General features: G+C 47.4%; 1 protein-coding gene across 1 annotated transcript in view; it reads right to left on the minus strand.

The window, feature by feature from the left end:
• Positions 1-2,672, minus strand: part of EFHD1 (EF-hand domain family member D1) — a 43,005-nt gene extending 40,333 nt beyond the window's left edge. The window contains exon 1 of the mRNA XM_047873626.1: positions 2,293-2,672. Within this exon, the coding sequence (XP_047729582.1) occupies positions 2,293-2,582 (290 nt within the window). The 5' untranslated portion in view covers positions 2,583-2,672. The remainder of the gene's footprint in view (positions 1-2,292) is intronic.
• Positions 2,673-19,014: the final 16,342 nt, after the last annotated feature.

The following is a 19,014-nucleotide window of genomic DNA, read 5'->3' on the forward strand; positions in this document are numbered from 1 at the left end:
TCCGCAGCAGCTTGGGCCTCGGATCCCACTCCCTGCCGACAGGAGTCATGCAATCCAGCCATGACACTTGTGGCTGAAGGTAAACAAAGTGCCAGTGATCTGGGTCCAGGATGATCCAGGAAGGTCATTCACAAGCCACCAGCATTTGACCCTCCCTCCTCAGCAATAGCCTCCAGATTTGCCGGTGAAAGCCATTCTTCCCCAAGGCCAAGTCTGCTAGAGATAGGGCTGTACTCCTCCCTGCAGGGGTGGAGCACATGCCTCAGGCCTGGCCAATCAGAGCAAACAAGTCCCCTGGCCACAGCAATTGGTTGAGAGCCAGTAAGAAACAATAGCAAAGCTAAAGGCGGAGAGAGACAATAAGGCCTTTGCTGTGGTTACCCTTTCCCCCTGGACTGGAGCTGCTGTGGCCAGACTGCCACCACCAGGGATAAGCCACCTGAGAATGGGGACAACACAGAGAGGAAGCTGGCTTAAGAAAAGGAGAAACTAAGCACTGATAGTATCATCTGAGCGCCTAGGTCCAGCCATACCTGACACCAATTATGAGCCAATTAATCTTTTTTATGTCACTTTTGGTTGAAAGTGACAGAAAGCCCAACCTAGAATTCTGACTGACACCGCAGCTCTAGAGAACCACCGTCTGGCACCACACACAGGCTGGACTGGCCAGCTCTCTTGGGACCCTGGACCACACGTGCCTTCCCTTGAGCTCGACCTTGTTCCAGAGCCTGCTTCCTCATGGATGCCACCTTGCTTGTCCTCCTAAGGCCCTCTATGTGGACTCCCTTTATGACTCTTATGTAGCCAACAAACAAACTCAACCTTTCAAAAATTGTTCTAGAAAAAAAATAGAATAAATAAAAGAAACCCAAGTCATCCCAAAGCAAACTGAAGAAGGAGGTCCCCAAGATGCACCCCCCAGTCCAGCTGGACTGTTGGGAACTGCTGGGACATGGGAGCAAAGGAGCCACTCCTTTGCTTTTTTTTTTTTTTTTTTTTTTTTGCCCCCAACTCAGCTTTCCTTAATTGCCCAAACTAGACCCACCAGGTGTGAACACCAGAGAACAGTGCTTGCAAGCCAGGGACTGGGAAATCAGGGTGTCACGGAAACAGAGGAGGCAGGGAGGCTCCAGGTGCCAGCCTCCACTGACCTCCACACAGAGGCCAAGGCTGGACAGCAGCCCAGCCTCAGGAAGGGGCCAAGGCTCTGGCCACCCAGTGCCGGCCACAGAGCCTTTAAATAGAACCTCAACGCGGAGCACAAACACATTCCAAGCGCTTTTAAAAACGCCCTAAGTATGACCTGGCCGGAGGCCTTCGCTCCCCCAGGCATTTTTCCGGTCTTGGCCCAATTCTGGAAATAATATTAATAGCTCGGTTAGAAGCTTACGGTGTGCAAAATACTTTATGGCCTTAAAAGGCTGGGACCATCGCTGCTCTCTCTCTCTCTACAGATGAGAAAACTGAGGTCCAGGGACCTCGCAGGATACAAAGACAACTGGAGGGGGCTCTCTATGCTGCTTCCATCGCCCGGTGTTGGGGCGCGCCGGCAGCTCCCCGGCTCCGCGGGGCTTTCACAGCAGGACCCGCTGCCAGCTGCCACGTCCGGTTCCGACGGGTGCCTACTGCCCCAAAGCCAAGAAAGGGTAAAACAGATAAGGCGACGCCCCCAGGAGGCTCCCTAGTCACACTCGCTCCAGGAACGTCCTGATCTTTTGCAACGAGTTTAACAAACTCCCAGTTCTCAGCCTCTGTGGGTACATCAGACCCCGAGCGGCAGCCAAGGATAACTATCCCCTTTTGTTTTAAAAGATAAAAGGACAACGGGGCTAGTTTCTCCCTTGGGAGATACAGCTGGCAGGTGAGCCGCTGCGCGATTCTGTTTCCTAGAAGTTGCGCTGCGGGCAAATCTCGCAACCAGCGGCGCAGGGGCGGGACCCGTGGTCGGGACCCGGGAGCGTGGGACTCCGGCTCCGCTGCCCCGGGGAACTTCTGAGCTCAGTCTGGGAGAGCTGCGGCCACTGCCCTCGACGGCCGGGCCAGGACCGCCCCCCCCCCCGCCCCCAGACGCGCCGGCACGGACTCGGGGCGCGCAGGGCCTCGGGGGCGTGGGTTAAATGCTAAGGGCACCCCCGGAACTCCTAAACTATCCCACCCAGTCCCACAAAGCAGAGCCGGGAAACCCGCCCACCCCCACCTCCCCCCACACACACCACGCCCCCACCTCCCGGGTCCCCAGCGCAGGGTGCTCCGGGGGGCGCAAGGCACAGGGCGGCGCGGGGAGCTCACTTTTTGAACATGCTCTCCAGGTCCCTGATGAGGCGTCGGCTGAACTCCGGGAACTCGGTGTAGGGGTTGAAGACCTTGCAGCGGCGGGGCCGCGCGGTGCCCTCGTTGATGTCCAGCCGTCGGTTCAGCTGCGCGCTCAGCTCGGCGTCGGCGCAGGCGGTGGGCGCTCGCGCGGGGGACTCGTGCTCCGGCGCCAGGGCTGCGCCGGGCGCGGGCTGGAGGCCGCCCTCCTCCACCTCCTCCCACTGCAGCCGCCGCTGCAGCTTGAGCGCCAGCTCCTGGCTGGCCATGGCGGCGGGCCTGGGGACCCGGGGGCGCGGAACCCGACGCGGGGACTGGACGGACGGCGCGCTCCTCACGGGCTCGCGGCGCTGCGACGCTCTGCCAGGGCGGCCGGAATCCGGCGGTTGGGTGGAACCTCGGGCGGGGGGGCGGGGGTGGGCGGGGCGGAGCCGCCGCTTTAAAGGAGGCGCCGGGGCTCGGGGACCGCCCGGCCGGCCAGGGGCCGCAGGTGTCTGGGCTTCCGGGGGTCCCCACCCGCCGCCCCCTCCCCGGGGCTCGGGACGGGAGGCTGACCGCCCCCCGGGACAAGGAGTGGACCCTCCGATCAACTCCGACCTTGCCGCCCGAGCCCGCTCGGAGGGAGACAGGGGACGCTGCGGTCCCCGGGGAAACGGCAGCGGGAAAGTTTCCCGACCGCTCGGGCGGTTCCTTTCTCGTTCCACAGAAATACCCCGGCTGGAGGTGCTCGCGGCCCAGGACCGGCTGGGGGTGGGAAAAACCGAGCTCCCTCGGGTGACACCCACGAGCCCCCATGGCTGGAAGTGGCACCCAGTGGCCGCGAGGTCTGGCAGTGGGAGGCGCCCGCTGGGGGGGGGGCGGGGGGAGGAGGTCTGCGTTTCTAACATTCGTTGAAAATAAATGTTGCCAAAACATACTCAAAATACTAAACACGAATAAGCAAACAGAAGAGACCAAGCAAAGGAGACAAAACTCGTCGCTCCCCTGGAGGTAAGACCCCAGCGTGGCTTCGGGGACTCTGGCTTTTTCTGTGACGCAAGAAAGAAGAGAAAAAGAAGCTCAAGAATAAATAAATAAATCAGCACTTTTAATAACAAGGGGGCAAAACAAGTAAACTCGTCATTGTCCCTAAGGAAGGCTGATGCAGATGGCTGTTACATCAGCCAACCGTTGTAAACACTGGTCCGCCTCTGCCTGGATCACTCTGCTCTGACCACCTAGTGGGCTGCTGACCTCGGGGCGTGTCTGTGACCCCGGCGGAGCGCTGGGGCCTGAGACTGAGCACCAGCTTTTGGTGTGTGTGTGTGTGTGTGTGTGTACTGGGCAAGCAGAGGTCCTGCCAGGGATTGGGGGCATCTATAGAGGGCTAATGAAAAAGAGTTATTTGGGGGCACCTAGCTGGCCCAGTTGGTGGAACATGCAACTCTTGATCTGAGGGTTGAGCTCGAGCCCCATGTTGGGTGTAGCGATTACTTACAGATAAAATATATATGTTTAAGTTTATTTTATTTTGAGAGAGAGAGCACGCAAGCAGGGGAGGGGCAGAGAGAAAATTCCAAGCAGGCTTAGTGCCGTCAGTGCAGAAATCAAGAATCAGATGTCTAACCCACTCAGCCACCCAGGCACCTCTACAAATAAAATCTTTTTAAAAAGTTATTTATAAATACAGAGAACAGGGACACCCGGGTGGCTCAATCAGTTAAGCATCCGACTTCAGCTCAGATCATGATCTCATAGCCTGCTTGCTCGTTCTCTCTCTGTCGCTCAAATAAATAAATAAAAAACTTTTTAAAAATTAAAAATAAAATAATAAATAAATACAGAGAAAAAACAGGGATGCTGGAGGGGTGTCAAGTGGGGGGATGGGCTAAATGGGTGATGGGAATTGAGGGCACTTGTTGGGATGGACACTGGGTGTTATATGTAAATGATGAATCACCAAATTCTACTCCTGAAGTCATTTATTACAGTATATGTTAACTAACTTGGATTTAAACTAAATTTTTGAATTTTTAAAAATTAAAAAAAGAGTTATTTAAAACAAAAAGGTATTAGGACATACTAAGTTTTTAAATAAGGGTATCAAATAAAATCTTTTAAAATTTTTAAAAATGTTTATTTTTGAGACAGGGAGAGAGAGAGAGAGAGAGAGAAAGAGAGAGAGAATGAGAACCATCCAGGGAGGGCCAGGGAGAGAGGGAGACAGAGGGAGACAGAGGATCCCAAGCGTGCTCTGTGCTGAAACCAGAGTGCCTGATGGGCTCAGACCCACCAACTGTGAGAATACGACCTGAGCCAAAATCAAGAATCAGATGCTTAATCGACTGAGCCACATAGGTGCCCTCAAATAAAATATTTTAGGGGCACCTGAATCACTCGGTTAAGTGGCCAACTTTGGCTCAGGTCATAATCTCACCGTTTGAGAGTTTGAGCCCCGCATCAGGCTCTATGCTGAGAGCTCGAAGACTGGAGACTGCTTCAGATTCTGTGTCCCTCTCTTTCTGCCCCTCCCCGACTCACACCCTGTCTCTCTCTCTCTCTCTCTCAAAAATAAACATTAAAAAAAAAAAAAATCTCTTAACATTCCCACTAAACAATTGTATCTGGTTCTGCAAAAGCAGCCATTTTTACATTAGATTTTATGCTTGAAATGACGATTGATGGACCCTTTTATTTAAAAAAAAATTTTTTTTAACGTTTATTTTTGAGACAGAGAGAGACAGAGCATGAACGGGGGAGGGTCAGAGAGAGGGAGACACAGAATCTGAAATAGGCTCCAGGCTCTGAGCTGTCAGCACAGAGCCCGACGCGGGGCTCAAACTCACGGACCAAGAGATCATGACCTGAGCCCAAGTCGGCCGCTTAACCGTCTGAGCCACCCAGGTGCCCCTGATGGACCCTTTTAAATACATCACAGGATGCTACCCTTCTTGACCTGATGTTGGTGACTACCTTTGCTTTGTTGTCACTTCTGTTTTGAGTACTTTATATGTGACATATTTCATACACACACCAAAAAAGGATTTAAAATTAATACTCTCCATCAACAAGAAACTGCATGAAAAGGTAATACAAAATGTAAACAATTGTTTCACATGCTAAAATTTACCACAGTTCACATTAAATTTAAAGAATCTAATAGCTTTGGGGTACATGACTGGTTCAGTCTGTGGACTGCTCAATTCCTGATCTCAGGGTCATGAGTTTGAGCCCCATGTTTGGTGTAGAGATTACTAAAAAAAAAAAATTAAAATAAAAATAAATTATAATAAGATTTTCAAAACCAAACTAATAGCTTTGCCTTTTCTATCACTTATGAATAGAACATAACACTGAAACTTCTCATGTTCCTGAGAGTGGATTTTGAATGCAATTCAACTTCGTCCTTTAAATGTTTCTAAAGGATGAAGCCCTCTTTTTTACAGGTTTACTTAAAGTTTGGACATGTGCAAACACTTGCCATACCATTGTTATGATCAAGGTAATAAACATATCCATCACCTCCAAAAATTTACTTGTGTCCCCTTGGGTTTTGTTTTGGGCAGTTTTTTGGTAACAACACTGAACGTGAGATTTATTCTCTTAAACCTTAAAATCCAAAATACATGCTCTATATTACACAGTGGATCTCTAAGGAAGTACTTTTGCATAGTGTGCATGTGAAATATGAGCTGTCCCCTGGGTGCAACTCAAAAGGCATGTCACCTGCGAGGGACAGAGTTTGGTGGCTGTGCCCACCAGGCCTCCCCCAAGCTTCCTTGCCACTGAGGTACTGGCAGAGGATGGAACTCCTCCGCAGCCGTGCCCACCCCTGGCAGCAAAGCCGCAGATACCCACAATACTCACCAGGCAACTCCCAGTCACCCCCCCAAGAAAGAAGTCTCGGTATCTCACTAGTGACCCCAGGTGGATCACAGTCACTGCCATTGCTGGAAAAGCCCTGCTCTCCAGCCCTCCTTCTGCAGTGTCCAGCTGGGTGCCTGACAAACTCAAAACATGACTGACTGCTGAATGATGGGTCAATATCATTAGTCCTGTGCAAATATGATACACGTTTTGTAAAATAAATTTCTTGTTTTTAAAGTTTATTCATTTATCTTGAGATAGAGAGAACCAGGGGGTAAGGAACAGAGGCTGGGGGTGGGGGTGGGGGACAGACAATCCAAAGTGGGCTCGATGAGCAGAGAGCCCAATGCAGGGCTTGAACTCAGGAACCGTTAGATGATGACCTGAGCCGAAGTCGGACGCTTAATCGACTGAGCCACCCAGGTGCCCCTGTAAAAGAAATTTCTATATAAAGAAGAGAAAAGGGAAAGCTGTAAATGTGAGAAGTCAGATCGTTTTCATTCTCTGTTAATTCTCATTTTTCTGAATTTTCTACAGTGAGTATAAACACTGTTATCATCAGAAAACAAATGTTATGTTTAAAATCAAGTATTGGCAGGTGGATATTTTCACTGTAGAGCAGCTGAAAGTGCTTCTTCACCCTGCTGTCCTCTGGTGAGCTGCTAACTTTCCCCTGGGGTGGCTAAAGGAGGTTCTGCTTTTCGTAGGGAGACCAAATGTGTTTTTAACTCTAAGACTTCTTTCTCAGTGATTGCTGTGTAACAAACCATCCCCAAACCTGGTGGCTCTAAAAAAGTACATCTACTTGGCTCACATGTGTGCAATTTGGGCACAACTTCATGGGACAAATCTCTTTCCTGACCCACTTGGGTTAAGTGGGAGCAGCTCCAAGGCAGGGGGCAGGAATGAATCTGAAGACTTGAACCCTCCCAGGTACAGAACTGATGCTGGCTAATGCTTGGTTCTTCCTTAGGGCTGTTGACTGGAACACCTATACCCGGCGTCTTCACATGGCCTGAGCTTCCTTATAACAAGGAGGCTGGGTTCCAAGGGCAGGCTTGCAAAGAAGGAGTTGCCTTTTATGATGTAGGCTCAGGAATAGCATGGCTGAACTCCATTGGTCAACACAGTCAGTCACAAAGGAGAGAGAATATAAATCTCCATCTCTCGGTGAAAGAGTGACAGCATCACATCTAGGGATAGCATGTGAGATGGGATATGTACTATTGAGGCTGTCTTCGGAAAATACAATTTGCCAGTCCTCCCTCTGAGTCCTCTTCCAGTTCTGTGACATTTGGACAAGAACAGAAACGTCTTTCAGCTCGGATAGTTGGCACAGGTCTCTGGGCCCTCTGGGAAGGGCTGATCTGCAAGTCACAAAGAAGATGGAATGAACTAAATTCCAAAAAGGGAAAAACCTTTCCAAAAGAGCAGAAACCTGGGGTAGCGTCCATCCCTGGAGGCATTCTGTCCTGCTTATGTTTGCATTTCCAACTTCTTTAACAAGTCAAAACCTCAGGGCTCTGCTTTGTTTTAGAGGAACATGTTTGTCCTTTAAAAATTAATTGTTGGAGGGTCGCCTGGGTGGCTCAGTCAGTTAAGCATCTGACTTCAGCTCAGGTCATGTTCTCGCATTTTGAGTTCAAGCCCCACGTTGGGGTCTATGCTGACAGCTCAGAGCCTGGAGCCTGCTTTGGATTCTGTGTGTCTCTCTCTTCTCTGCTCCTCTCCCGCTCACTCTCTGTCTCTCTGTCTCTCTCTCTCAAAAAGAAATAAAAACATAAACAAACAAACAAACAAACAAACAAATAAATACATTAACAATTAATGTTAATTAAATTAATTAATGTTAAAACATTAACAATTAATGTTAATTAACATTAAAATTTTTTAAAAATTGTTGCTACCATGTGCTCTTTCCAAGTTTCTTCATGCCATCCCTCATTGAATTCAAAGTATTCTAAAATGAGACAGTGATGATGGTTGTACAACTACATGAATATATAAAAACCGTGGAATTGTACATTTCAAAAGGATGAATTTTGTAATATGTGAATTACGTCTCAACAAATCTAGTATTTAAAAAAATGACAAGAACAATCCATTACATATTAACATACATAATGTGAGAACATTGTGTTCAGCTTTGTATATGTCTTTAATGTCTGCCTGAATAAAAAAAAAATAGTTGAATAGAGCATCCACCTCTGCATTTAGTTTGTTGCTTTGTTTGAGATACATGAAGAAAATCCAGCCTTCCACAAGTGGCTGGAAATACACCTGGATATTTAACCAGAAAAGGAAAGAGTATTTGAATAATCTTTTCAGATAATTTGGTTATTGTCTTCTTTGATACTCCACCAAGACTCAGATAAGTGATAGTTTCTTGAAGTCTAATTGCAACATGGAAACAAGACCTACAGTCCAAACTCTTCGCACTCTGTTACAACGAATGGATTATCTATCTTGAGCATCGAGTGGACCCTTGATTGGTGCACAATTTTGTAGCATTACGTATTGGTCATGTTGACACATTTCACTTACATGATATTAAAGTTTTCCAAAATTCTAATTTTTGCTTGAAGCTCAAATATTGATGGCAAATGCTACCAACTGTTTATCCTGAAGTGACAGGTTCACTTTGTTCCTTGTTTAAAAAAGTGTCTCCAGGGGCGCCTGGGTGGCGCAGTCGGTTAAGCGTCCGACTTCAGCCAGGTCACGATCTCGCGGTCCGTGAGTTCGAGCCCCGCGTCGGGCTCTGGGCTGATGGCTCGGAGCCTGGAGCCTGTTTCCGATTCTGTGTCTCCCTCTCTCTCTGCCCCTCCCCCGTTCATGCTCTGTCTCTCTCTGTCCCAAAAATAAATAAACGTTGAAAAAAAAAATTAAAAAAAAAAAAAAGTGTCTCCAAATACCCCACTGTGATAACCATAGTCGGTCAGTTGTTCCTTCAAGGAAGAAAGAGTACTCGCTGGGAAAGGGGGCTGGTTCCGCTCGTGGCTCAGTCAATCGTACAAATGCTATGCTCAGGATGACTTCCACACTTTGGTCTTTAGCAGAAGTGCCTTCCATTTCATCACACCAAATATTAAAAAGACATACACTGAGATCAATGGAACAGAAAAGAGAGCCTAGAAGTAAACCCACACTTATATGGTCAATCTACGACGAACCAAGGAGGCAAGAAGATACAGTGGGTGTCACTGAAGGACCTGTCAGGGCTGCTACCTCTGGACACCAGCGAGTGAACCCAGACCCTGCCAAGGCCACCAGCTCGATCCCTGGGAATCCTGGGGAGCTGGATATATCGAAGGCATAGCTCGTAGCTAGGTCTGCTAACACCGTTGAGGAACAAACCCGGACAAACTCCTCACAAAAGAAACCAGTAACTCAAGAGATGAAGGTTTGGAAAAGAGAGGAGAGACTTATTTCAGGTGCCGGCAGCCAGGGAAGGTGGCAGCCTCTAAAACTTTCATAACCGGCCTCTCTGCCAACAGGATAGACACCAAAAGTTTGATGGGAGCAGTTCAGGGAGGTACAAGAGACCTGCCAGAGAGTGCATGGTATTGGGTGCAGGTCGGTATGTGTTAGGTCTGTGATCTCGGGCCGGGAAGGGACTGTGGGGGTGTGGTCTTCTAGGCATTCCATTGCTATCAGGGCTATTCTGGCCTGCCAGTTAGAATGTTCCAGTCATTGTCGGGGCGGCTGGGTGGCTCAGTCAGTTGAGCTTCCGACTTCAGCTCAGGTCATGATCTCACGGATCAGTCTGTGGGTTTGAGCCCCGCATCGGGCTCTGTGCTGACAGCTCAGAGCCCAGAGCCTGGAGCCTGTTCCGGATTCTGTGTGTCTCTCTCTCTGACCCTTGCCCCATTCATGCTCTGTTTCTCTCTGTCTCGAAAATAAATAAACGTTAAAAAATTTTTTTTAATTAAAAAAAAAAAAAAAAGAATGCTCCAGTCATTGTCAAAGCCTCAAGAAAATGTGATGAGAAGTAACTGTTGGGGGGGGGGTGCCTGGTTGGCTCAGCCAGTTAAGCCTCCCCACCTCTCGATTTCATCTCAGGTCATGATCTCACCTGTTCGCGATTTTGAGCCCCACCTCAGGTTCTGCATTGACAGTGCAGAGTCTACTTGGGATTCTCTCTCTCCCTCTCTCTCTCCCTCCCCTGCCTCTCAAAATAAATAAACTTAGAAAGAAAGAAAGAAAGAAAGAAAGAAAGAAAGAAAGAAAGAAAGAAAATAGAGAGAGAGAGAAAGAGAGAGAGAAAGAAAGAAAGAAAGAAAGAAAGAAAGAACTGTTGGGGTCTAGAGTTGAGCAGGAGGGCTCAATGACAATGGGGAAAAGACGGTCTCTAACAAATGGTGTTAGGAAAACTGGACAGCTACATGCAAAAGAATGAAACTGGACCACTTTCTTACACCACATACAAACATAAACTCAAAATGGATTGAGAACCTAAATGTGAGACTGAAACCATAAAAGCCTTAGAAGAAAACTTAGGCAGTACTTTCTTTGACATCAGCCATAGAAACATTTTTCTAGATATGTCTCCTCAGGCGAGGGAAACAAAAGCAAAATTAAACTATTGGGACTGCACCAAAATAAAAAGATTTTGCACAGCGTAGGAAGCCATCAACAAAAAAAAAGGCAACCTACTGAATAGCAGAAGATATTTGCAAATGATACATCTGATAAGGGGTTAGTATTTAAAATATATAAAGAATTTATGGGCGTGCCTGGGTGGCTCAGTAGGTTAAGCAGCCGACTTGGGCTCAGGTCATGATCTCGTGGTCCGTGAGTTCGAGCCCCGCATCGGGCTCTGGGCTTGCAGCTCAGAGCCTGGAGCCTGTTTCGGATTCTGTATCTCCCTCTCTCTCACCCTCCCCCATTCATGCTCTGTCTCTCTCTGTCTCAAAAATAAATAAATGTTAAAAAAAATTAAAAAAAAAGAATTTATGGGGTGCCTGGGTGGCTCAGTCGTTAAGCATCCCATTCTTGATCTCAGCTCAGGTCATGGTCTCATGGTTTGTGAGTTCGAGCCCAGCATCAGGCTCTGCTGACAGCACAGAGCCTGCTTGGGATTATGTCTCTTCCTCTCTCTCTGCCCCTCCCCTGCTCATGCTCTCTCTCTCTTTCTCTCAAAATAAATAAATAAACTTAAAAAATTAAAAAATAATACATATACAGAATTTATACAACTCCATACTAAAAAACCAAATAATCCTATTAAAAATGGGCAGAGGACACAAATAGACATTTCTCCAAAGAAGACATACAGATGGCCAATGGTCACATGAAAAGATGCTTCACATCACTCATCATCAGGGAAATGCAAACCAAAACCACAAAGACATATCACCTTACACCTGTCAGAATGGCTGGAATAAAAAACATAGAAATTACAAGTGTTAATGAGGATGTGGAGAAAAAGGAATCCTTGTGTGCGGTTGGTAGGATTGTAAATTGGTGTAAACAATGTGGAACACAGTGTGGAGGTTCCTCAAAAAATTAAAAATAGGGGGAGCCTAGCTGGCTCAGAGTTGGTGGAGCATGCGACTCCTGATCTCAAGGTTGTAGGTTCGAGCCCCATGTTGGGTGTAGAGATTCCTTAAAAAATAAAATCTTTAAAAAAAAAATTAAAAATGGAAATATCATATATCTGGTAATTTCACTACTGGGTATTTATACCTAAAGAAAATGAAAATATTAATTCAAAAAGATATAAGCACCTCTACGGGTTTTGTTTATTTGTTTAAAGTTTATTTATTTTCAGAGTGTGAGCAGGGGAGGGGCAGAGAGTGAGAGAAAGAATATCCCAACCAGGCTCCATGCTGTCAGTGCAGAATCCGATGGGGGGGGGGGGGGTCTCGATATCACAAACGTGAGATCCTGACCTGAGCCAAAAGCAAGAGTCAGAGGCTTAACCAACTGAGCCCCCCTGGTGCCCTTGTTTGTTTGTTTGTTTGTTTGTTTTTAAGATTTTATTTTTAAGAAATCTCTACACTCCACATGGGGCGTGAACTCACAACCCCAAGATCAAGAGTTGCATGTTCCACCAACTGAGCCCGTCAGGCACCCCTGCACTCGTAGGTTTATCGCAGCAGCATTTACAATAGCCAAGATATGGAAGCAACCCAAGTGTCCATTGATAGGTGGATGGATAAAGAAGACGTGGTGTATACATACAATGGAATATTACTCAGCCATAAAAAAAGAGTGAATCGTGCTATTTGCAACAACATGGGTAGACCTAGAAGGTACGATGCTAAGTGAAATAAGTCAGCAGGAAGGAAGTGATTTCACCCATATGTAGAGTTTAAGAAACAAATGAGCAAATGGGGGGAAAAAGGGACAAACAAACAGACAAAAAAACCAGACTCGGGGCACCTGGATGGCTCAGGTGGTTAAGTGGCCAACTCTTGGTTTCCGCTCAGGTCTTGATCTCAGGGTTGTGAGCTCAAGCCCCTTGCTGGGCTCTGTGCGGATGGTGCAGAGCCTGCTTGGGATTCTCTCTCTCTTTCTCTCTCCTTCTCTTTCTGCCCCTCCCCAGCTTGTGCTCTCTCTCTAAATTAATTAATTAATTAATTTTAAAAAAGGAAAAAACAGACTCTTAAGTACCGAGAACAACCTGATGGTTGCCAAAGAGGAGGTGGGTGGTGGGATGGATGAAATAGACTAAGAGTACACTTATCTTACAGCCATTTAAAAACATTCATTAATTTTAGTAATCTCTACACCCAACATGGGGCTTGAACTCATGACCTGGATCAAGAGTCTTGTGCTCCACTGACTGTAGCCATCCAGGTGTCCCACCCAAGAATCCATTTATCCTGATGAGCACTGAGAAATGTATACAACCGTTGAATCACATCGTACATCGGAAACTAATGTAACACTGTATGTTAATTACACTGCCGTTAAAAAAGACATGTACTGAAGGATCCAAATTTTTTAAAATTAAAAGTTCTCCTTCACCAACAACATTCTTATTCTTGTAAAATCTTTATTTTATTTTATTTTTTGAGAGAGAGAGAGAGAGAGAGCGCGAGAGAGTGGGGGAGGGACAGAGAGAGAGAGAGGGAGACCCAGAATCCGAAGCAGGTTCCAGGCTCTGAGCTGTCAGCCCAGAGCCCGATGCGGGGCTCGAACCCACAAACCGTGAGATTATGACCTGAGCCTAACCGACTGAGCCACCCAGGCGCCCCTCCTTCCTCAAAAACATTCTTAAGTGAAAGTGAACTGGCACCGTAGGGGTGCCAAACAGACCAGGTTCAGCCACTTGCCTCTGACAAATTCCAAAGGCAGAGGGAGGACAGTGGTGAAGCAAGGGAGGAATTATTTCCGTGAGGCTGACACCAGGAAGACAGAGGACGATTAAAGACTGTCTCCCAAGTGCCGAAAATACTTCCGTGTTTATATAAAGAATGTGGGGGTGACTGGCTGGCTCAGTAGGTTATGTGCATCCACTCCTGGTTTTGAGCTGGGGTCATGATCTTGAGGTCAGGAGTTTGAGCCCCACTCCCAGCTCTGCGCTGACAGCTTGGGATTTTCTTTCTCCTTCTCTCTCTGCCCCTCCCTGCTCACGTGCTCAGTCTCTCTCTCTCTCTCTCACTCTCTCAAAAGAAATAAATAAAACACACACACACACACACACACACACACACACACATTCCTTAAAAAATCAAGAAGAGGTGGGACAGAGATGCATGGGAGTATGCAGGTATCAGTGAAGGTCAAATCCATCATTGTGTGGGGTGTGTCCCCTGGGGTCTTCCTGGCTCAGGACAGTACTTATTGCTTGAGGGGGTAGTTTAGGCTCCCATTAGAGGATGCTTTGTCTGCAGGGTGTTTTGCCTGACTTAAGAGATAAGCTGGAAAGAAGAATTTATCAATTAAAAAGTATGAAGTCATAAGATAAAATTAAAAAAAAAAGTATGAAATCAAAATGGAGGTAGTTGGAATCCACTTCCAAAAGTGCATTAACAAAAGGAAGGAAAACAAAACAAAACAAAACAAAAACCAGGAGTGCCTGAAGGTGAAGAATACAATGACTCTAGTAGGGTTTGGTGCCACTGCCTTGATTTAGGCCAAAATACCATGGTTCAGGGGTCCCTGGGTGGCTCAGTCAGTTGAGCAGCCGACTTCAGCTCAGGTCATGATCTCACAGTCTGTGGGTTCGAGCCCTGCGTCGGGCTCTGTGCTGACAGCTCAGAGCCTGGAGCCTGCTTCAGATTCTGTGTCTCCCTCTCTCTCTTCCCCTCTCCTGCTTATGCTTTGTCTCTCTCTGTCTCAAAAGTAAATAAAAAAACATTAAACAAAAAGAAATTAAAAAGCACTAAAAAAAATACCATTGGTGCAAGTGTCAACCTATTGGAAGATGCATAAAGTAAATCATGTGTTAGTATCACAGAATAGTTCGCAGAGATCTGTGGACCACATTTTCAGAAACATTAATCTATCTTATTTCTTTTAATGGCAGCCAAGTAATCTACTATGTAGAAGAAAGCATGCCCTGTTGATGGGTGTTCAAGTTGATTCTGCCCTCTGCTGTCCACACAGCACCGGAGTGAGCCGAGCCTGTTAGGTTAAAAATTGTAAAACCTCATTCATTCATTCATTCATTCAACAAATATGAACTCAGGGCCAGGTCCCTGTGTAGTTGTTTCTGGCTATTCCTCAAAACGTAACAAGGTCCCAGCCCTCATGGTCTACATTCTAGCAGGGGAAGGAGTTGGGGGAACAGTCAACAAGATAAATGCAAACACGAGGTATATGTTAGATGATGATAAGGACCAAGACGAAAAGCAGAGCCGAGTCTAGGATGTGGGTGGGAGATGTGGTGAAACCTCAGGTAAACTTGAAGGTGGATTTCAGGTACTTCCATTTTGACCTCAAACTTTCTCGTTGATAAGTTCTCCTTTCCAGCTTCTCTCTTAATTCAGGCAAAACACCCTGCAGGCAAAGCATCCCCAGATGGGAACCTGAACTACCCCTCCGGCAATAAGTACTGTCCAGAGCCAGGAAGACCATGGGACTGACCCCACACAATGATGGATTTGATCTTTGCTGCCTACCTGCACATACACATATTTTCCTTCTATAAAAATTTTTGTAATGTTTATTTTTGAGAGAGAGAAAGACAGAGTGAGCAGGGAAGGGGCAGACAGAGAGGGAGACACAGAATCCGAAGCAGGATCCAGGCTCTGAGCTGTCAGCACAGAGCCCGACACGGGGCTCAACCCCGCAAGACATGAGATCATGACCTGAGCCGAAATCGGACGCTCAACCGACTGAGCCGCCCAGGCACCCTGCACGTTTTCCTTCGATAAACCTGGAAGTATTTTTGACACTTGGGAAGCAGTCTTTGAGCAGGTGGCCAGCTGTCTTCCTGGTGTTGACCTCATGGAAATAATTCCTCTCTTGCGTCACCACCGTCCTCCCTCTGCCTGTGGATTTTGTCAGCGGCAAGTGGCAGAACCTGGTCTGTTTGGGACCCGCAGAGCCAGGTGCTCTTGTACCCCTTCGCGGGGCTACAAAATGGCCAACAGAAAGTGTCACCGCTAGGAGGTGACACTTAAATAATGGACAGCAGAAAGTGAGCTGAGTACTCAGAATGAGAACAATTCAGGCTGGAAGGATTCCTCCCTTGATGTCAGAATCCATCTGCTTTCCTCTAACTCTTCCCTAGGACTCTCAATTACTTCTTCCTTTTCTCCAGGGATGTCCCCTCCAGAGAGAGAGTTTCAGGTCTTTGTTTTTGTTTGGGAAACCCTGAAAGTGACTCCTGTCCCCAGGCTGGCTGCATCCCCCCACCTCCCCAGGGCTGATGGGGGCAGGGAGCCACAGGCACTGCCTACTTGGGGTTTCTCACCTTTCTCTTTTGTCCAGCAAGTACAAAAGAATCTCTAACAGCGCCTTTCCTCCACGGGACCCCCTGGCCAGGCCCTAGAAGACTCCTGTTGGCACAGTGCCAGGAGAACTTCCTGGCAGAGAACCAGGGAGCAAAAGCTGGGAGTATTTTTATTTTGGTTTGTTCTATTTTATTTTATTCTGGGGGTTAATAATTCTTAAACTTATTTTTTTCCAACATTAATTTACTTTTGAGAGGCAGAGCATGAGCAGGGGAGGGGCAGAGAGAAAGGGAAACATAGAATCCGAAGCAGGCTCCAGGCTCTGAGCTGTCAGCACAGAGCCTGATGCGGGGCTTGAACTCACAAACTGAGATCGTGACCTGAGCCAAAATCAGACGCTCAACCCACTGAGCCACCCAGGTGCCCAGAGTTAATAATTCTTGTTAGGATTCAGATTCCAAACAAGGTAGAAAGCAGCGACAAGAGGGGTGCAGATACGGGGAAAGCTGGGGAGTATTTTAAATCTGACTCTAAGCCCCGGGCCAGACCCAGAGGCTCCAACCCTGGGTGAAGCCAGGTCCCCAGGCTCCTTGGGCTCCAGGTGTCTATGTCTGTGGCCCTGGGGACCTACCAGGGAGCCCCCCAGGGGGCAATGAGCTCAGACTAAAGAGCCTCCAGATGGTGAAATCTGCTAGCAGAGGAGAAATTCACCTCCCTAATTCTCACCTGATAGGAGCAACAACAAAGAATTAGGAGTGGGCAAAAATGAATCCTACAGGGTTGACTCTCCCACCGGCCTGGGGATTCCAGCCAGTGGCTGCTGGAAGATAATCCACTCCCCCCACCCCCTGCCCCATCTTCTCCCCACCCAAGCCCTTCAGGCCTGGAGAGGCTTTTCCTCCTAAAGCTCACCCACTCAGTCAACTGTTGGTCCCGCCCCCTGAGGCCACTGTATTCTCTCCCCTCCCCCCACCTCTGGGCACCGCCCAGAAAGGCAATCCGGCAGTGTCTTCGCCTTAAGGGGCCTCGCCCTCTGTCCATCCAGCCTCTGTTTACTCCCCTAGGCCGAGGGGTTGGTCCAAAATAGTGCCGTCCAAGAGAAACAATGAATAATTTTTACTTTAGAATGTGTATTTTTTCTCATAGCCACATTTTAAAAAGTAAGTCTAAGAAAACAGGTGAAATTAATGATCATAATGTTTTATTTAACTCAATACATGCCAAATATTATCTTAACATGTAATCAATATAAATTTTTTTTTTTTTTTGAGAGAGAGACCATACTTGAACCCGGGCGGGATTTGGGGAGGAGCAGAGGTACAGAAGGCATCCCAAGCGGGCGCCACATCCAGTGGGAGCCAGACATGGCGACTGTGACCTTGAGATCATAATCTGAGCCAAAATCAAGAGTCAGTCACTTAACCTACTGAGCCACCCAGGCGCCCCTAGTCAATATAAAAAATATTAATGAGATATTTTACGTTATTTTATTTTGCAGCACGGCATCGAAATTTGGGGTATGTTTTACACTTATTAGCTCATTTCAATCCGTCTAGCCACATTTCAAACGCTCAGTAACACCCGTGGCTGGTCGCTGCCATTTTAGAAACCCAGGACTAAGAGATACATCAAGCAGTCAGCTCCCTCCCTCTGCCCTCAGCTGGGGAGAAGGTCTGCTGCCCAGACATTCCTGTCTGGCCTCCTCTCTGGCCTCCAGGCCTTCCGGTCTGAACCCGCCCATTTGGATCCACCCAAATCTGACCCAGTGCTCCATGGATGCTAGACCTTTCGGGGATAAGATCCGAAAATAAAGACCAGAGTGTGCCTCTGGTCCCAGTTCTTGAGTGTCCTTCCATGTTTCAGTCTGGGGCCCCAGCAGCCGTGGCAGGAAGCTCACGGGTGTGGGTGTGGGTGTAGCTGCTCCCCGATGCAGAGGGGACACTCCTGAGGTTCAAAGTTTGCCTTGTTGCCAGGGACCTGCTGATGAGACCATTTCTTAAGAAGTTTGAGGGAATTACACTTTATTATTATTAGACCCCAAAGGCCATCTTAACCTGTGCTACATGTAAAGACTGCCTGCGAACTTGGGGGATTAATGAAGTGTAATTATTTTGGCTCTTCCTTTTAAATATTTTTTGGGGCGCCTGGATGGCTTAGTCAGTTGTCTCTGACTTCGGTTCAGGTCATGATCTTGCCGGTCGGGGTTCAAGCCCCTCGTCTGGCTCTGTGCTGACGGCTCAGAGCCTGGAGCCTATTTCGGATTTGTGTCTCTGTCTCTGCCCCTACCCTGCTTGGGCTGTCTCTCTCTCACTCTCAAAAATAAATAAACATTAAAAAATTTTTTTAGTAAATACTTTTTAATGTTTATTTATTTTGATAGAGAGCGAAAGCAGGGGAGGGGCAGAGAGAGGGGGAGACAGAGGATATGAAGCAGGCTCTGGGCTGACAGCAGTGAGCCCGACGCAGGGCTTGGACTCACAAACTGCAAGATCATGACCTGAGCCAAAGTTGGTTGCTTGACCGATGGCTCTTCCCTTTAGACACGGAACCAGGAGCCCTCAGTTATGGGGACAGAGGTGCGAGGAGGAGGGCAGGGATATAAATCCTGATTTGTCACTCAAAGGCTGGGTGACTTTGAGTAAGTTACTTAACTTCTCTGAACTTCTGTTTTCTTATATATATCACAGAGATAATACTACCCACAAGACATACAAGGATGTTGCAATGCTGATTGCATGCAAAGCACTTAGCAGGTATTGAATTATTGTCACCCTGCTGATATAGGTTGTTGCTAAGTCGAGCTTTGGTTATTGATCAAGATACGGGTAACAGAAAGATTTATATTAGCCACATCTGGACTGAGACCCTTTTGATATCATATTGGCCCCTACCTGTGAACTGTGTGGTTTTTTTTAATTAAGGTAAAATTTAAGAACATTCTGTACCCATTAAGTAATCACTCCCTATACCCTCCTCCTTCCAGCCACTAACATGCTTTCTGTCTCCA

Source organism: Prionailurus viverrinus, chromosome C1, assembly GCF_022837055.1.
Source record: "Prionailurus viverrinus isolate Anna chromosome C1, UM_Priviv_1.0, whole genome shotgun sequence".
Classification (NCBI taxonomy): Eukaryota; Metazoa; Chordata; class Mammalia; order Carnivora; family Felidae; genus Prionailurus; species Prionailurus viverrinus.